Genomic DNA, 15871 nt, shown 5'->3' with positions numbered 1-15871 from the left:
GCCCTGGCGTGCACATGCGTGAAGGAAGATGACATGACACATTCCATGATGGACAAGATGCTGTTGTAGCTGACGTTGCAACACCGATAAGCACAAGACTGTCTTTAGTCCCCCACTTTGCCTGCCCACATCTGATGGAGCCTGTAGTGCCCAGCATGCCTGGGCCTGTGGGGAGCATGGCCATGTGCACCCTGGCTCCCTCTGGGTGCTCATCAGCATCTCCTGTATTATCGCTCAATGTTCAGTTCAGGGAATTGGTTCCCAGCAGAGAGGGCTTGAGGAGGTCCACACTCAGAGACACGTGGCCAAGGAAGCTGGGGGAGTCATGGTTCCCTTCTTGCCCTCCTGTGCCTCTGTGCATGTATCCTTCCCACCCTGAGCCTGGTGCTGGATGTCATTGCTCACCTAGGGCGTAAATGCTGAGCTCCCAGCATATGAGTCTCCACCCACAAATCAAATGCAGCTCCTACTCATTTCATGCCTCTTGGTCGGTAAGGCCCAGTGACGCCCTGAAAAGCAAGGTCATAGAGGAAGCCAAGGGTCAGAGATGCTCTGAACTGTTGCCTCAAAAGGGTGCTGGAATGCCTTGCCCCTTCAGAAGTCATTCCAAGCATGTGGAAAGGCTTCTGTCTTTGCCCAAGCTCCCATGCCTCTGTTTATCACCTTGTAAAAGAGAGGTAATGACAGGCGTGATGGCTGTGCCCAGGATTGCAAAGCACTTCTGCAAGGTGCCCAAGACTCCAACACATGAGCAAAGTGGGAGGATTAGGGACCGATCGGGGTTTATTGGTGCCATGAGGTCACCTTGTCTTTCATGTCATGGCGTGTCGTGATCTGCCCCTCCCATTCTCTGTTTGCTCTCCAGGGCACATTTGCTCGCTACGAACCCCAGTGAGGATGCGTACTTTGTTTCATGAGGCTTCACAGCTTGATTTCCTCTTTAGCTTGGGCTTCTGTCGCTGACGCTGGCCACTGCCCCAGGCAGTGTGGGACATGTATAAAAGAGCTGAGGGCTTCAGAGCTCCCTATCCAGCTTCTTCCTCTTGACTCTCCTGATCCTTCAGGTAAGTCCCAGGCTTACGTCCTTTTTTCCTTCTTCAGCTGTGTGTCTTTGATAACATTTCTTGGCTGTCTTCTCCAACACCTTTCATGATAATAGATAGGATGCGACGGTGCTCTCTTAGAGACAGGGAAAGCTTTGAAGTTTAACCTGTAGGTCAGATCTATAAGTCAACCAATGCAATCAAGTCCCTTGTGAGGTCACTGTTTTCTTATCTGTGATTGATGTGGGGTCTTTTTTCCTATGTCAGTCTCAGGGGCATTCAGGCTCATAGAGCATGGAGGAGTGCAAGGGGTTTCCAACAGCATGTCAACTGTAGCTCAGGTTTCTGCGCTGTCTCTGACTGCCTGACATGATACAGGGAATGTCCTGGAGCAAGGATCGAAAGCAGAAAAAAGAGAGGAGGGATTTGGCATTACGCCATTAATTGCACCATAATTCTGTCTTTTCCTGCAGCTTGACCTCCTGAAGAGAAGAATGTCCTGCTCCAGCCTGTGCGTCCCTTCCTGTGGGGTGGCCGCCCCGTGCCCGCTGGCTGACACCACCAATGAGCCCTGCGTGCGTCAGTGCCAGAGCTCCTCGGTGGTGATCCAGCCCCCGGCCTCAGTGGTCACCTTCCCCGGACCCATCCTCAGCTCCTTCCCACAGCACAGCGTTGTGGGCTCAGCGGGAGTCCCTGCCATTGCCGGGGGCTATGGCGGCAGTTATGGAGGCTATGGAGGATTTGGAGGCTATGGTGGCTACGGTGGCTATGGAGGCCTTGGTGGCTATGGAGGCCTTGGTGGCTATTGGGGCTATGGAGGCTATGGTAGCTGTGGAGGCTACGGAGGCTTTGGTGGCTATGGAGGCTTTGGGGGCTGTGGATATGGAGGCTGGGGCCACGGTCTCAGGTCCTTTGGTGGTTGGTGTGGCAGCTGGTAAGCCCCACCTGGGACCGGCCTGAGACAACAAAGAACTCCACGGATGTCTCTGGCACATTCCAACTTGACGATACCCTAAAGAAGAACGTCCTTTCATCACTTCTGGGATCCAGAGCTTGGACACCTGTTGCTTGTTGGAGCCCAGCTCTGCCTTCCTCCTGCTCTGCTTGAGCATTCTTTTAAGACTCGCCCCATGATGACAGAGATCCGCACTAGGTTCCTGCTCCTGCAGCATGGTTGATGCCATTTGGAGCACTGCCCACTGCCAGCAGTGCTGGACTGACCTTGCTCGGGGCTCTGCTCTTGTCCCAAATCCTTTCCCTCTTAAACTGCAGTAAAAACTGTGTTGCATCACATTGGTGGCCTTTGCTTTTATTTGATACTTCCTCCATACACTATGCACAATATCCCATGTGGCATTATGGTTTCCCATGAGTGTCCTAGACAGTTCCCACCCATGACCACTTGAAGGAGGCCTTTGGGTGGCGTCTGGCTTTCTCCTGCTTTCTCTCAGAAATCACTTACTGCTATGGGAGGGTAGCCCAGAGCAGAGACCCTGCTCATGCTCATTGACCACAGCTAATCTTTCTTTCTGTCTGTGGCTTCTGCTCTCCTTAAACTCCTGCACTGTGCAGCTCAAAAAGAACTGTTGGGACCAGCAGTGCATTCTCTGCCCACTCTGGCCATTCCCATGAGCTGCCTGCAGCTCCAGCTCTCAAGGGACTGGCAGAACAATGAAGTCATCACAAAGGTAAAGGTCCACCTCAGAGTTACTTGTTAGAATACAGGTCTAAAGAAGAGTGTCACCAATTGCCAGATCATAACCAAATGCCTTGTCTCCATTGCCTTCACATTCCTGCAACCTGGCACCCTGTTCACCTATTGTGTTTCCTCCATCTTCTAATGCTCCTCAGAGCACTATTGTTCCCATCTGCCCCTCACTGTTGCTCCAAATTCTTGTACTGTCCATTTCCTGCGTCCACAACAGCCAGTCTGCAGTCCCAGCTAGGCCCAGGAGCAGCAGGACGAATTCCTACCCCCAGTGACCTGAAACAGATTTGCTGGCCTTTTCCTGCCTTTCCTCACACACCAGCTCACAATGTAGCCCAAGCTGCCAAATGGTTCCAAAAGCACCCAGATATGGCAGCAGAGATGGGATCCCCCAAACCCCCTCCCACCACAGTGCCCTCAGCGGACACACAGGAGACACCACGTGAGCCACCGAATAAAAGGTGTCTGGGAGAAAGTCCAGGAAAATCCAGGCAGATATGGGACAGAGGACATGTCTTCACCTGGGCTCCCCAGCAAAGACCAACGTGCTGACAATTTGCCCCTCCTGATGCCTTTGTCTGGAACTGCCTGTATACAAGACCAAAGTGCAGTGCTAGGATCACGCTATGGGAAGTTACCTGGGGAAGAGAGGGATCTTGACGGGGTTGGCATTGCAACCTCCCTCTCAAAAAGCTTTATGCTTCATTTGACTTGGATATAGGGGGAAAATCCTGGCTCAGAGCAGACACTTGGGAAAAATTTGCGTGCCTTTCTGAGTAGCACCCATACCTGAATGGGCACGAGGTATTACCAGCATGTGCCAGCAGCACTCTACTTGCATTTCTTTTTCTCCATTTAACTGGACCTTCCAATGTGACCATTATGGAAGCCAACAATGGGAGGCAATTGTACAATACTAATTTTGCAGAGCATTTTGAAAACATTCCACATGACACCTAAGGTGCTTTCACGTCTTCCAAGAGAGCTCTGGGAATGTATTGTGTTTAATGCTGGAGGAAGACCAGAGGAAGCTCGCTGTGACATCCTCCACAGAACCCAGATGAGACGGTCATCCTCATTCACATCAGACTGAGCAAGCCACCCAAGTGCTCCAAAACCACTACTGTGGATTACTGAAGAAGCCCAGCACAAGAAGGCCAGAGGTTTAGGGCAAGAGAGAAAGAAGAAGAACGGATCAGGAAAAACAAACGCTCAACATTGCGATACAGCACAGCTTTTATTGAAGTTTGAAGCAGGGATAAAATTGGGAGTAGTGGATTATGCCAACCAAGGCAATGCAACCACTGCAGGCAGTGGACAGAACTACAAAGAGCATCAGCCCTTCCACTGGAGCCGGCACGTGGTGGGGGTTACTGATCTGAGAGGTCAATGCCTCTGGAAATGATGCTCAAGCAGAGGAGGAGGAAGGCAGAGTTGGGCTCCAACAGGCAAAATGTGTCGAAGCTCTGAATGGCAGAAGTGCGGAAGAGATGTTCTTCTTTTGGGCATCATCATGTTGAGATGTGCCAGAGGCTTTCCTGGATCCCTCTGTCATCTGAGTCAGGTCCCAGGTGTGGCTTACCAGCTGCCACACCAACCACCAAAGGACCTGAGACCGCGGCCCCAGCCTCCATATCCACAGCCCCCAAAGCCTCCATAGCCTCCAAGGCCGCCGTAGCCTCCACAGCTACCATAGCCTCCATAGCCCCCATAGAAACCAAGGCCTCCGTAGCCAACATAGCCACCAAGGCCTCCATAGCCACCATAGCCCCCGTAGCCTCCAAATCCACCATAGCCTCCAAATCCACCATAGCCTCCATAACTGCCGCCGTAACCCCCAGCAATGGCAGGGACTCCTGCTGAGCCCACAACGCTGTGCTGAGGGAAGGAGCTGAGGATGGGTCCGGGGAAGGTGACCACTGAGGCCGGGGGCTGGATCACCACTGAGGAGCTCTGGCACTGACGCACACAGGGCTCATTGACGGTGTCAGCCAGTGGGCATGGGGCAGCCACCCCACAGGAAGGTACGCACAGGCTGGAGCAGGACATCTTTCAGGCAGGGAAGGAGTCCTGGAAAATGCACCAGGGATTAGGCAAGAGTGAGGGCAAGTAACTCTGTCAAGGGAGGCAGGGAGAGATCTGCAAGAGTCTCCCAAGAGCTGCACTTACCCGATTTATCCAAAGAGACAAGAGCAGGAATCTGGATAGAGGCTTTGAATCCCTCATCTCTTTTATACATTTCCCAGACTGCCCTGGGCATCAGCCATGGGGTGTGGGCAGAATCCGCAAATACTCGAGGACGCCAGAGGATAAGCATCATGACACGCATAATTAGATAAGTAACTCTTGTCCCTCTTTACTGGGGTCAGTGGTACGTGAAGGTGCCCTGGCATGCACATGCGTGAAGGAAGATGACATGACACATTCCATGATAGACAAGATGCTGTTGTAGCTGACGTTGCAACACCGATAAGCACAAGACTGTCTTTAGTCCCCCACTTTGCCTGCCCACATCTGATGGAGCCTGTAGTGCCCAGCATGGCTGGGCCTGTGGGGAGCATGGCCATGTGCACCCTGGCTCCCTCTGGGTGCTCATCAACCTCTCCTGTATTATCGCTCAATGTTCAGTTCAGGGAATTGGTTCCCAGCAGAGAGGGCTCGAGGAGGTCCACACTCAGAGACACGTGGCCAAGGAAGCTGGGGGAGTCATGGTTCCCTTCTTGCCATCCTGTGCCTCTGTGCATGTATCCTTCCCACCCTGAGCCTGGTGCTGGATGTCATTGCTCACCTAGGGCGTAAATGCTGAGCTCCCAGCATATGAGTCTCCCCCCACAAATCAAATGCAGCTCCTACTCATTTCATGCCTCTTGGTCGGTAAGGCCCAGTGACGCCCTGAAAAGCAAGGTCATAGAGGAAGCCAAGGGTCAGAGATGCTCTGAACTGTTGCCTCAAAAGGGTGCTGGAATGCCTTGCCCCTTCAGAAGTCATTCCAAGCATGTGGAAAGGCTTCTGTCTTTGCCCAAGCTCCCATGCCTCTGTTTATCACCTTGTAAAAGAGAGGTAATGACAGGCGTGATGGCTGTGCCCAGGATTGCAAAGCACTTCTGCAAGGTGCCCAAGACTCCAACACATGAGCAAAGTGGGAGGATTAGGGACCGATCGGGGTTTATTGGTGCCATGAGGTCACCTTGTCTTTCATGTCATGGCGTGTCGTGATCTGCCCCTCCCATTCTCTGTTTGCTCTCCAGGGCACGTTTGCTCGCTACGAACCCCAGTGAGGATGCGTACTTTGTTTCATGAGGCTTCACAGCTTGATTTCCTCTTTAGCTTGGGCTTCTGTCGCTGACGCTGGCCACTGCCCCAGGCAGTGTGGGACATGTATAAAAGAGCTGAGGGCTTCAGAGCTCCCTATCCAGCTTCTTCCTCTTGACTCTCCTGATCCTTCAGGTAAGTCCCAGGCTTACGTCCTTTTTTCCTTCTTCAGCTGTGTATCTTTGATAACATTTCTTGGCTGTCTTCTCCAACACCTTTCATGATAATAGATAGGATGCGATGGTGCTCTCTTAGAGACAGGGAAAGCTTTGAAGTTTAACCTGTAGGTCAGATCTATAATTCAACCAATGCAATCAAGTCCCTTGTGAGGTCACTGTTTTCTTATCTGTGATTGATGTGGGGTCCTTTTTCCTATGTCAGTCTCAGGGGCATTCAGGCTCATAGAGCATGGAGGAGTGCAAGGGGTTTCCAACAGCATGTCAACTGTAGCTCAGGTTTCTGCGCTGTCTCTGACTGCCTGACATGATACAGGGAATGTCCTGGAGCAAGGATCGAAAGCACAAAAAAGAGAGGAGGGATTTGGCTTTAGGCTGTGTACTGCGCCATAATTCTGTCTTTTCCTGCAGCTTGACCTCCTGAAGAGAAGAATGTCCTGCTCCAGCCTGTGCGTCCCTTCCTGTGGGGTGGCCGCCCCGTGCCCGCTGGCTGACACCACCAATGAGCCCTGCGTGCGTCAGTGCCAGAGCTCCTCGGTGGTGATCCAGCCCCCAGCTTCAGTGGTCACCTTCCCCGGACCCATCCTCAGCTCCTTCCCTCAGCACAGCGTTGTGGGCTCAGCGGGAGTCCCTGCCATTGCCGGGGGCTATGGCGGCAGTTATGGAGGCTATGGAGGATTTGGAGGCTATGGTGGCTACGGTGGCTATGGAGGCCTTGGTGGCTATGGAGGCCTTGGTGGCTACTGGGGCTATGGAGGCTATGGTAGCTGTGGAGGCTACGGAGGCTTTGGCGGCTACGGAGGCTTTGGTGGCTATGGAGGCTTTGGTGGTTATGGAGGCTTTGGTGGCTATGGAGGCTTTGGGGGCTGTGGATATGGAGGCTGGGGCCGCGGTCTCAGGTCCTTCGGTGGTTGGTGTGGCAGCTGGTAAGCCCCACCTGGGACCGGCCTGAGACAACAAAGAGCTCCAGGGAAGTCTATGGCACATTCCAACTTGACGATACCCTAAAGAAGAACGTCCTTTCATCACTTCTGGGATCCAGAGCTTGGACACCTGTTGCTTGTTGGAGCCCAGCTCTGCTTTCCTCCTGTCCTGCTTGAGCATTCTTTCAAGACTCGTTGCCCCATGATGACAGAGACCCACACTAGGTTCCTGCTCCTGCAGCATGGTTGATGCCATTTGGAGCACTGCCAACTGCCAGCAGTGCTGGACTGACCTTGCTCGGGGCTCTGCTCTTGTCCCAACACCTTTCCCCCTTAAACTGCAATAAAAGCTGCGTTGCATCACATTGGTGGCCTTTGGTTTTATTTGATTCTTCCTCCATGCACAATATCCCATGTGGCATTATGGTTTCCCATGAGTGTCCTAGACAGTTCCCACCCATGACCATTTGAAGGAGACCTTTGGGTGGTGTCTGGCTTCCTCCTGCTTTCCCTCAGAAATCACCTGTTGCTATGGGAGGGTTGCCCAGAGCAGGGACCCTGCGCATTCTCATTGACCACAGCTAATCTTTCTTTCCCTCCGTGGCTTCTGCCCTCCTTAAGCTCCTGCACTGCGTGGCTCAAAAAGAACTGTTGGGACCAGCAGTGAATTTTCTGCCCACTCTGGCCATTGCCATGAGCTGCCTGCAGCTCCAGCTCTCATGGGACTGGCATAACAATGAAGTCATCTCAATGGTAAAGATCCACCTCAGAGTTGCTTGTTAGAATACAGGTCTAAAGAAGAGTGTCGCCAATTGCCAGCACCTCCCCAGATGCCTTGACTCCATTGCCTCCACATTCCTGCAATGTGGCACCATGTGTTTTCTTCCTCTTCTAGTGCTCCTCGGAGCATTTTTGGCCCCATCTGCCCATCACTGCTGCTGCAGACTGCCCTCACAACTATGTAACCCACCTTACACTGCAGACCCAGAACCTCCCAGGAACAACAGGACAACTTCCTACACCCAGTGACCTGAAACAGATTTGCTGGCCTTTTCCTGCCTTTCTACTCATACCAGCTCACAATGAAGCCCAAGCTGCCAAATGGCTCCAAAAGCACCCAGATATGGCAGCAGAGATGGGATCCCCCAAACCCCCTCCCACCACAGTGTCCTCAGGGGACACACAGGAGACACCATGTGAGCCACCGAATAAAAGGTGTCTGAGAGAAAGTCCAGGAAAATCCAGGCAGATATGGGACAGAGGACATGTCTTCACCTGGGCTCCCCAGCAAAGACCAACGTGCTGTCAATTTGCCCCTCCTGATGCCTTTGTCTGGAACTGCCTGTATACAAGACCAAAGTGCAGCGCTCGGATCACGCAATGGGAAGTTACCTGGGGAAGAGAAGGATCTTGATGGGGTTGGCATTGCAACCTCCCTCTCAAAAAGCTTTATGCTTCATTTGACTTGGATATAGGGGGAAAATCCTGGCTCAGAGCAGACACTTGGGAACACTTTTGCGTGCCTTTCTGAGTAGTACCCATACCTGAATGGGCACGAGGTATTACCAGCATGTGCCAGCAGCACTCTACTTGCATTTCTTTTTCTCCATTTAACTGGACCTTCCAATGTGACCATTATGGAAGTCAACAATGGGAGGCAATTGTACAATACTCATTTTGCAGAGCATTTTGAAAACATTCCACATGACACCTAAGGTGCTTTCACGTCTTCCAAGAGAGCTCTGGGAATGTATTGTGTTTATTGCTGGAGGAAGACCAGAGGAAGCTCGCTGTGACATCCTCCACAGAACCCAGATGAGACGGTCATCCTCATTCACATCAGACTGAGCAAGCCACCCAAGTGCTCCAAAACCACTACTGTGGATTACTGAAGAAGCCCAGCACAAGAAGGCCAGAGGTTTAGGGCAAGAGAGAAAGAAGAAGAACGGATCAGGAAAGACAAACGCTCAACATTGTGATACAGCACAGCTTTTATTGAAGTTTGAAGCAGGGATAAAATTGGGAGAATTGGATTATGCCAACCAAGGCAATGCAACCACTGCAGGCAGTGGGCAGAACTACAAAGAGCATCAGCCCTTCCACTGGAGCCGGCTCGTGGTGGGGGTTTCTGATCTGAGAGGTCAATGCCTCTGGAAATGATGCTCAAGCAGAGGAGGAGGAAGGCAGAGTTGGGCTCCAACAGGCAAAATGTGTCAAAGCTCTGAATGGCAGAAGTGCGGAAGAGATGTTCTTCTTTTGGGCATCATCATGTTGAGATGTGCCGGTGGCTTTCCTGGATCTCTCTGTCATCTGAGGCATGTCCCAGGTGTGCTTTACGAGCTGCCACACCAACCACCGAAGGACCTGAGACCGCGGCCCCAGCCTCCATATCCACAGCCCCCAAAGCCTCCATAGCCTCCAAGGCCGCCGTAGCCGCCAAAGCCTCTGTATCCACCAAAGCCTCCATAGCCTCCACAGCTACCATAGCCTCCATAGCCACCATAGCCACCAAGGCCTCCATAGCCACCAAGACGCCCATAGCCTCCGCAGTTACCATAGCCTCCATAGCCCCCGTAGAATCCAAGGCCTCCGTAGCCACCATAGCCACCAAGGCCTCCATAGCCACCATAGCCTCCAAATCCACCATAGCCTCCAAAACTGCCGCCGTAGCCCCCAGCAATGGCAGGGACTCCCGCTGAGCCCACAACGCTGTGCTGAGGGAAGGAGCTGAGGATGGGTCCAGGGAAGGTGACCACCGAAGCCGGGGGCTGGATCACCACTGAGGAGCTCTGGCACTGACGCACGCAGGGCTCGTTGATGGTGTCAGCCAGTGGGCATGGGGCAGCCACCCCACAGGAAGGGACACACAGGCTGGAGCAGGACATCTTTCAGGCAGGCAAGGAGTCCTGGAAAATGTACCAGGGATTAGGGGCAGATGAGGGCAAGAAACTCTGTCAAGGGAGGCAGGGAGAGATCTGCAAGAGGCTCCTAAGAGCTGCACTTACCCGTTTGATTAGGAGAGTCAAGAGCCGGAATCTGGATAGAGGCTGTGAAGTCTTCTGCCCTTTTATACATATCCCAGACTGCCCAGAGCATCAGCCATGGGGTGTGAGCAGAATCAGCAAGGACTCACGGAAGCTAATGAACAATCTTCATGACACGCATAATTAGATAAGTAACCCTTGTCCCTCTTTACTGGGGTCAGTGGTATGTGAAGGTGTCCTGGTGTGCATATGGGTGAAGGAATTTGGCACAGCACATTCCATGACAGACAAGATGCTGCTGTAGCTGACATGGCAGCATCAATAAACACAGATCTGTCACTAATCCCGATGTTTGCCTACATGGAAGAGTCCCAGGCATCTCCCAGAATATTACTGTCATATAGCTTGTCTACAGGTAATCAAGATGAGAAGCATGCAAACTTCATGACGCAAGCATTAATGTGAAACAATTATATGTTGTTTAATTATAAAAAAAATTGTGTTAAGAAAGAGCTGATAGGAAGCATAAACTATGACACATCCTTCTATGGAATATGGCTCTATTATTATTCACGCAACAGCAGCTATAAATCCTCATCTCTCCCTAATCCTCCCACTTTGCTCATGTGCTGGATTCTTGGGAACCTTGTGGAAGTGCTCTGAAACCCTTAGCACAGACATAATGTCTGTCATTACCTCTCTTTTACAAGGTGGTAAACAGAGGCAATGGGTGGTTGCGCAAGCAGAGAAGCCATTCCATATGCTTGGAATGGGTCCCAAAGGACCACCATCTTCCAAATGCACTTTTGGGTAAACAGCTCAGGAGCATGCTTAAGCCTTGGCCATCTCCACGACCTTGATAGTCAGGGTGTGATTGAGGATCGTGACAGAAATGGGCAGAAATGCAAAGAGTAGGAGCTGCATTTGCCATCTGGGGCAAGATCCACATGCTGGGAGCTCAACACTGACGTGCTTGGGGAGCAGGGTGATAGATCCAACAGCAGGGTCATGTGGGAAAGGGGGAAGTGCACGGATGGCAGAAGAGCAGGAGGTGAATAAGGACTCCCCCAGCCTCCTTGGCCATATGTCTGTGAGGGTGGTCCGCTTTAAGGCCTCTCTGGAGGGCCTCGATTCCTCAGCTGGACATTGAGGGCTGTGACAGAGGCTGATGAGCACCCACAGAGAGCCAGGGTGCACGTGGCCATGCTCCCCGCAGGCATGGGCACGCTGGGCAGTCCTGGCTCACTAAGTAGCAGAGATGCTGCTGAGGACAGCATGGTTGGGCACAGCAAACTTCTGAGAGATGCTTGTGACTCTCCATGTAGGCAAAGTGCTGGAATAATGACAGACCTGGGTTTACTGATGCTGACATGTCAGCTACAGCAGCGTCCTGTCTATCATGAACTATGCAGTGCCATATCCCATCACCCATACGCACTACAAGGAACATTTGCATACCACTGAGCCCAGTAAAGAGGGACTGGAGTTACTTATCTATGTGTCATGAAGTTTATCCACTGGCTTCTATGAGTCTTTGTGGATTCTGCCCCCGCCCCTTGGCTGGTGCCCTGGTCCTCCTGGGACGTGTATAAAAGAGGTGAAGGCTTTGCAACCTTTATCCAGATTCCTGCTCTTGACTCTCCTGATCAAACGGGTAAGTGCAGCTCTTAGGAGCCTCTTGCAGATCTCTCCCTGCCTCCCTTGACAGAGTTTCTTGCCCTCACCCTTGCCTAATCCCTGGTGCATTTTCCAGGACTCCTTGCCTGCCTGAAAGATGTCCTGCTCCAGCCTGTGTGCCCCTTCCTGTGGGGTGGCCGCCCCATGCCCGCTGGCTGACACCATCAACGAGCCCTGCGTGCGTCAGTGCCAGAGCTCCTCAGTGGTGATCCAGCCCCCGGCCTCAGTGGTCACCTTCCCTGGACCCATCCTCAGCTCCTTCCCACAGCACAGCGTTGTGGGCTCAGCGGGAGTCCCTGCCATTGCTGGGGGCTATGGTGGCAGTTATGGAGGCTATGGTGGATTTGGAGGCTATGGAGGCCTTGGTGGCTATGGTGGCTATGGAGGCCTTGGTGGCTACTGGGGCTACGGAGGCTACGGGGGCTATGGTGGCTATGGACGTCTTGGTGGCTTTGGAGGCCTTGGTGGCTATGGTAGCTGTGGAGGCTATGGAGGCCTTGGTGGCTACGGAGGCTTTGGTGGCTATGGAGGCTTTGGGGGCTGTGGTTACGGAGGCTGGGGCAGAGGCCTCCTTCCCTTCGGTGCCAGCTGTGGGAGCTGCTAAGCCCTACCCAGGTCCAGCTTTAGACAACAGAGAGCTCTAGGAAAGCCCCTGGCATATCCCAACATGATGATTCCCGAAGGAAGAACATCTCTTCTGCACTGCTGGAATCCAGAGCTTGGACGCCTCATTCCTCCTTCTGGGCCAACACTTCATTTCTTCTGCCCTGCTTGAGCATCCCTTCCATATTTGTTGCCTTGGTAGCAGAGACCCAGTCTTGGTGCCTTCTCCTGTGGTAGGGCTGATGTTCTTTATAGCTCTGCCCACAGCCACGAGATTTTGGCTGGCCTTGGTCTGGGCTCTGCTCTTGTCCAAACTTCTTCCCCACCTCAGACTGCAATAAAGCTGTGTTGCACCGCAATGTGACCCTTGGTTTTTCCTGATCCTTTTTTCTTTCCTACTTGCCCTTAATCTCCAGTCATTAGTCTGCACTGCTTGAAGCTCCCACAGTAGTCCCCTGGTAGCACTACTGTTAGGACTGTTGGTCAGTGGTTTCCAACTTCAGTCTCAGTCTTGTGAAGCACAGCGTGCTGAGCTTCCTTAGGTGTCCCTACAGCAGTAAACACAATGTATTCTCAAAGGCCACTTGGAAGATTTGAAAATGCTTTATGGGTCCTTTGGAAGTTCTTCCAAGTCTTCAGCAAACCAGCATGCTGCCATTACCTCTTTTTGTTGGTTTGGTATTGGTTACACTGGGAGCTCCACGGAAAGGTTGAGACAATAAGTGCATGTATCATCCATGTCCCTACACCCAGTGAGAAAGTGTGTGATAGACACTGCCACATGCTCCCAAGTTACCTTTCAAAGCTATGATTTGTCCCCAGGTAACCAAGTCACACGAAGCACAAAGCTCTTTTAGCGAGATGTTGCACTGCTGATCCTCCAAAGGCCCCTTCCTTCTCCAAGTGTCTTCTTATTGTTGCATCTAGGTCATGCACAGTGGTCTTGCACTGCTCTGGACAAAGCCATCAGGAAGGTGAATGTGGCAGCATGTTTGTCACTGCTGGGTACCCAGGAAAAGAGGGGTCATCCATCCTCTTATCTAACCAGTTCCCTGAACTTTCTCTCAGTCATCAGCTCTGTGCTGGCTCACATGGTGTCCCATGTGTGCCTACTGAGTGTACCATGGTAGAAGAGGGCTTCAGTGATCCTGTATTGGCTGGATGCTTTGGGAGGTGTGTGGCAGTGTGGGTTACATTGTGGGCTTGCATATGAGGAAGGGCAATAAAAGGTCCAGCAAAGTCTGTTCCAGGGCATGGGGCTGTGGGAAGTTCCGCTGTCATTCCTGAGCAGAGCCATGTTTGCAGGCTGAAGGTGGGTGACACTGGGAATGGATGAGAAAAGCTTATGCTTCCCCAGTGAGAGCAGACGAGGCCAAAAGTGCTTCAAAGATCCTTGGGAGAGAGAAGAAACCTGGAGGTGAATATGGTGAAAGGCTGCAGGAATGTGGAGGTGATGGAGGCAAGGCATATGGGGAGGTGCTGGGGATTGGTGACACTGTCTGCATTTGACCTTTATTCTCCCAAGTGTATCTGAGGTGGGCCTTTGCTGTTGAGATGGCTGCATTGGCATGCCAATCCAGGAGGCCTGGGGCTGCAGGCAGCCAATGAAAAATGCCCAGAGAGGTCAGCAAACCCACTGCTGGTCACAGCAGTTCTTCTTGGTCTGCACGATATAAGAGCCAAAGGTGTTGAAAAGAGAAGGGAGGGAAAGAAGGATTAGATGTAGTCCCTCCAGCTGACCACAGTCCCTGCTCTGGGCAAACCTCCTGTAGCAAGATGTCATTTCTGAGGGAAAGCAGAAGGAAGTCAGGCATCCTCTGAAGGTCTCCATGAGAAGGCTGTGGATGGGAGCTGTCTGGGACACTCATGGGAACCCTTACTGCAACTTTGGATTTTGTGTATGAAGGAAGAATCAAATAAATCCAAGTGTCAACACTGTGATGAAACACAGTGTTTATTGCAGTTTAAGGAGGGAAGGTGTTGAGAGAAGAGCAAAGCCCTGGCAAAGATCAGCCCACGTCTACTGGCAGTGGGCAGAGCAACAAAGAGCATCAGCAGTGCCAGAGGAGCAGGCGCCCAGTGTGTGTCTCTGTCATTAGGGGCAATTAGTCTTGAAGGGATGCTCAAACGGGCCAGAGTGAAGGCAGAGTTGTGCTCCAGCAGGCTTGAGGCATTGAAGCGATGGACCCCAGCAGTGCTGAAGGGTTGTTCTTCCTTTGGATTTCATCATGTTATGATGTGCCAGAGCCTTTCCAGGAGCTGTCATCTGAGGCGAGCATCAGGTGGAGCTTAGCAGCTCCCACAGCTGGCACCTAAGGATATGAGGCCTTGGCCCCATCTGCCATATCTGCAGCCCCCATAGCCACCAAGGCCTCTGTAGCTGCCAAAGCCTCTATAGCCTCCACTGCTACCAGAGTTTCCATAGCCCCATAGCCACCAAGGCCTCCATAGCCACTGTAGCCACCATAGCCGCCAAATCCACCATAGCCTCCATAACTGCCACCATAGCCCCCAGCAATGACAGGGACTCTTGCTGAGCCCACAGCACTGTGCTGAGGGAAGGAGCTGAGGATGGGTCCGGGGAAGGTGACCACTGAGGCCGGGGGCTGGATCACCACCGAGGAGCTCTGGCACTGACGCACGCAGGGCTCATTGGTGGTGTCAGCCAGCGGGCACGGGGCGGCCACCCCACAGGAAGGGACGCACAGGCCTTAGCAGAACATTCTTCTCTTCAGGAGGTCAAGCTGGAGGACAGGCAGAGTTACAGTACAGTCAAAGGCGTTATTCCAAATCCCTTATAACCCTCTTGCATTTGGAACCTCTTCTCCAGAACATTGCCTGTATTATCACAGGCAGGCAGAACTAAGTCCCATTCCACAGTTGACCTGCTGCTGTAAACCTTTTGCTCTCCCACATGCTCCCTGAGACTGATGGCCTCATAGGTAAGAAGAAAAGCCCCCTCATCAAATGAATATGGGAAATAGACGAGATCAAAAGCAGATGATGGGACGTCAATGAGAACCAAAGGGACGACAGTGCATCAGTGTTCCGTAACCTTACAGCAAGATCTTAATGCACGTTTAAGTTCCCAGTATTTCCCTCGTTAAGAGAGAGCACCACCACATCCTAAATATTCACGATGTAAGGGGAGCAAAAAAGACAGCAAAAGAGACATCGAAGAAGACAGCTGAGAAAAGAAAAAGGAACATAAGTCTTGGACTTACCATAGTGATCGGGAGAGTCGAGTGGAAGAAGCTGGATAGGGATCTGTGAAGCTCTCAGCTCTTTTATACTTGTCCTATACTGCCTGGGGCAGTGGCAAGCATCATTCACAGAAGCCCCAGCTAATGATGAAATCAAGTGGTGAAGCCCCATGAAACAACGTGAATCCATCCTTATTGGGGAGAGCAGCAAACAAACATGCCCTGGAGAGCAAACCAGGAAT

The 15871-nt window shown here is 52.2% G+C and overlaps 5 protein-coding genes across 8 annotated transcripts; 3 read left to right on the top strand and 2 right to left on the bottom strand.

Moving 5' to 3' along the window:
- The first annotated feature begins 1537 nt into the window (after positions 1-1537).
- On the top strand, positions 1538-1981 carry LOC133262917 (claw keratin-like). The gene has a single exon (XM_061442427.1). The coding sequence runs from the start codon at positions 1538-1540 to the stop codon at positions 1979-1981; it is 444 nt and encodes a 147-aa protein (XP_061298411.1).
- A 2301-nt stretch (positions 1982-4282) lies between these two features.
- Positions 4283-4800, bottom strand: LOC133262882 (claw keratin-like). Of its 4 annotated transcripts, none has more exons than XM_061442391.1 (2): positions 4485-4800; positions 4283-4430 (listed from the first exon to the last, which is right to left on the bottom strand). In XM_061442391.1, the coding sequence occupies exons 1-2, from the start codon at positions 4798-4800 to the stop codon at positions 4330-4332; spliced, it is 417 nt and encodes a 138-aa protein (XP_061298375.1). In that variant the 3' UTR covers positions 4283-4329. The 4 variants fall into 4 exon arrangements, with proteins under 4 accessions (XP_061298375.1, XP_061298376.1, XP_061298374.1 ...); XM_061442392.1 differs by having other exon boundaries at positions 4494-4800; XM_061442390.1 differs by having other exon boundaries at positions 4283-4448; positions 4503-4800.
- Positions 4801-6671: 1871 nt separating this feature from the next.
- On the top strand, positions 6672-7169 carry LOC133262916 (claw keratin-like). Its single transcript, XM_061442426.1, has one exon. The coding sequence runs from the start codon at positions 6672-6674 to the stop codon at positions 7167-7169; it is 498 nt and encodes a 165-aa protein (XP_061298410.1).
- A 2326-nt stretch (positions 7170-9495) lies between these two features.
- On the bottom strand, positions 9496-10047 carry LOC133262915 (claw keratin-like). Its single transcript, XM_061442425.1, has one exon. It carries the CDS (start codon positions 10045-10047, stop codon positions 9496-9498), a length of 552 nt encoding a protein of 183 aa, XP_061298409.1.
- Positions 10048-11920: 1873 nt separating this feature from the next.
- On the top strand, positions 11921-12427 carry LOC133262840 (claw keratin-like). Its single transcript, XM_061442333.1, has one exon. The coding sequence runs from the start codon at positions 11921-11923 to the stop codon at positions 12425-12427; it is 507 nt and encodes a 168-aa protein (XP_061298317.1).
- Positions 12428-15871: the final 3444 nt, after the last annotated feature.

Source organism: Pezoporus flaviventris, unplaced genomic scaffold (genome assembly GCF_033815535.1).
Source record: "Pezoporus flaviventris isolate CSIRO_AGI_PZ_B2104156 unplaced genomic scaffold, CSIRO_AGI_Pfla_v1 ptg000225l, whole genome shotgun sequence".
NCBI classification, from domain to species: Eukaryota; Metazoa; Chordata; class Aves; order Psittaciformes; family Psittacidae; genus Pezoporus; species Pezoporus flaviventris.
This window is presented reverse-complemented; position numbering and strand designations above follow the sequence as displayed.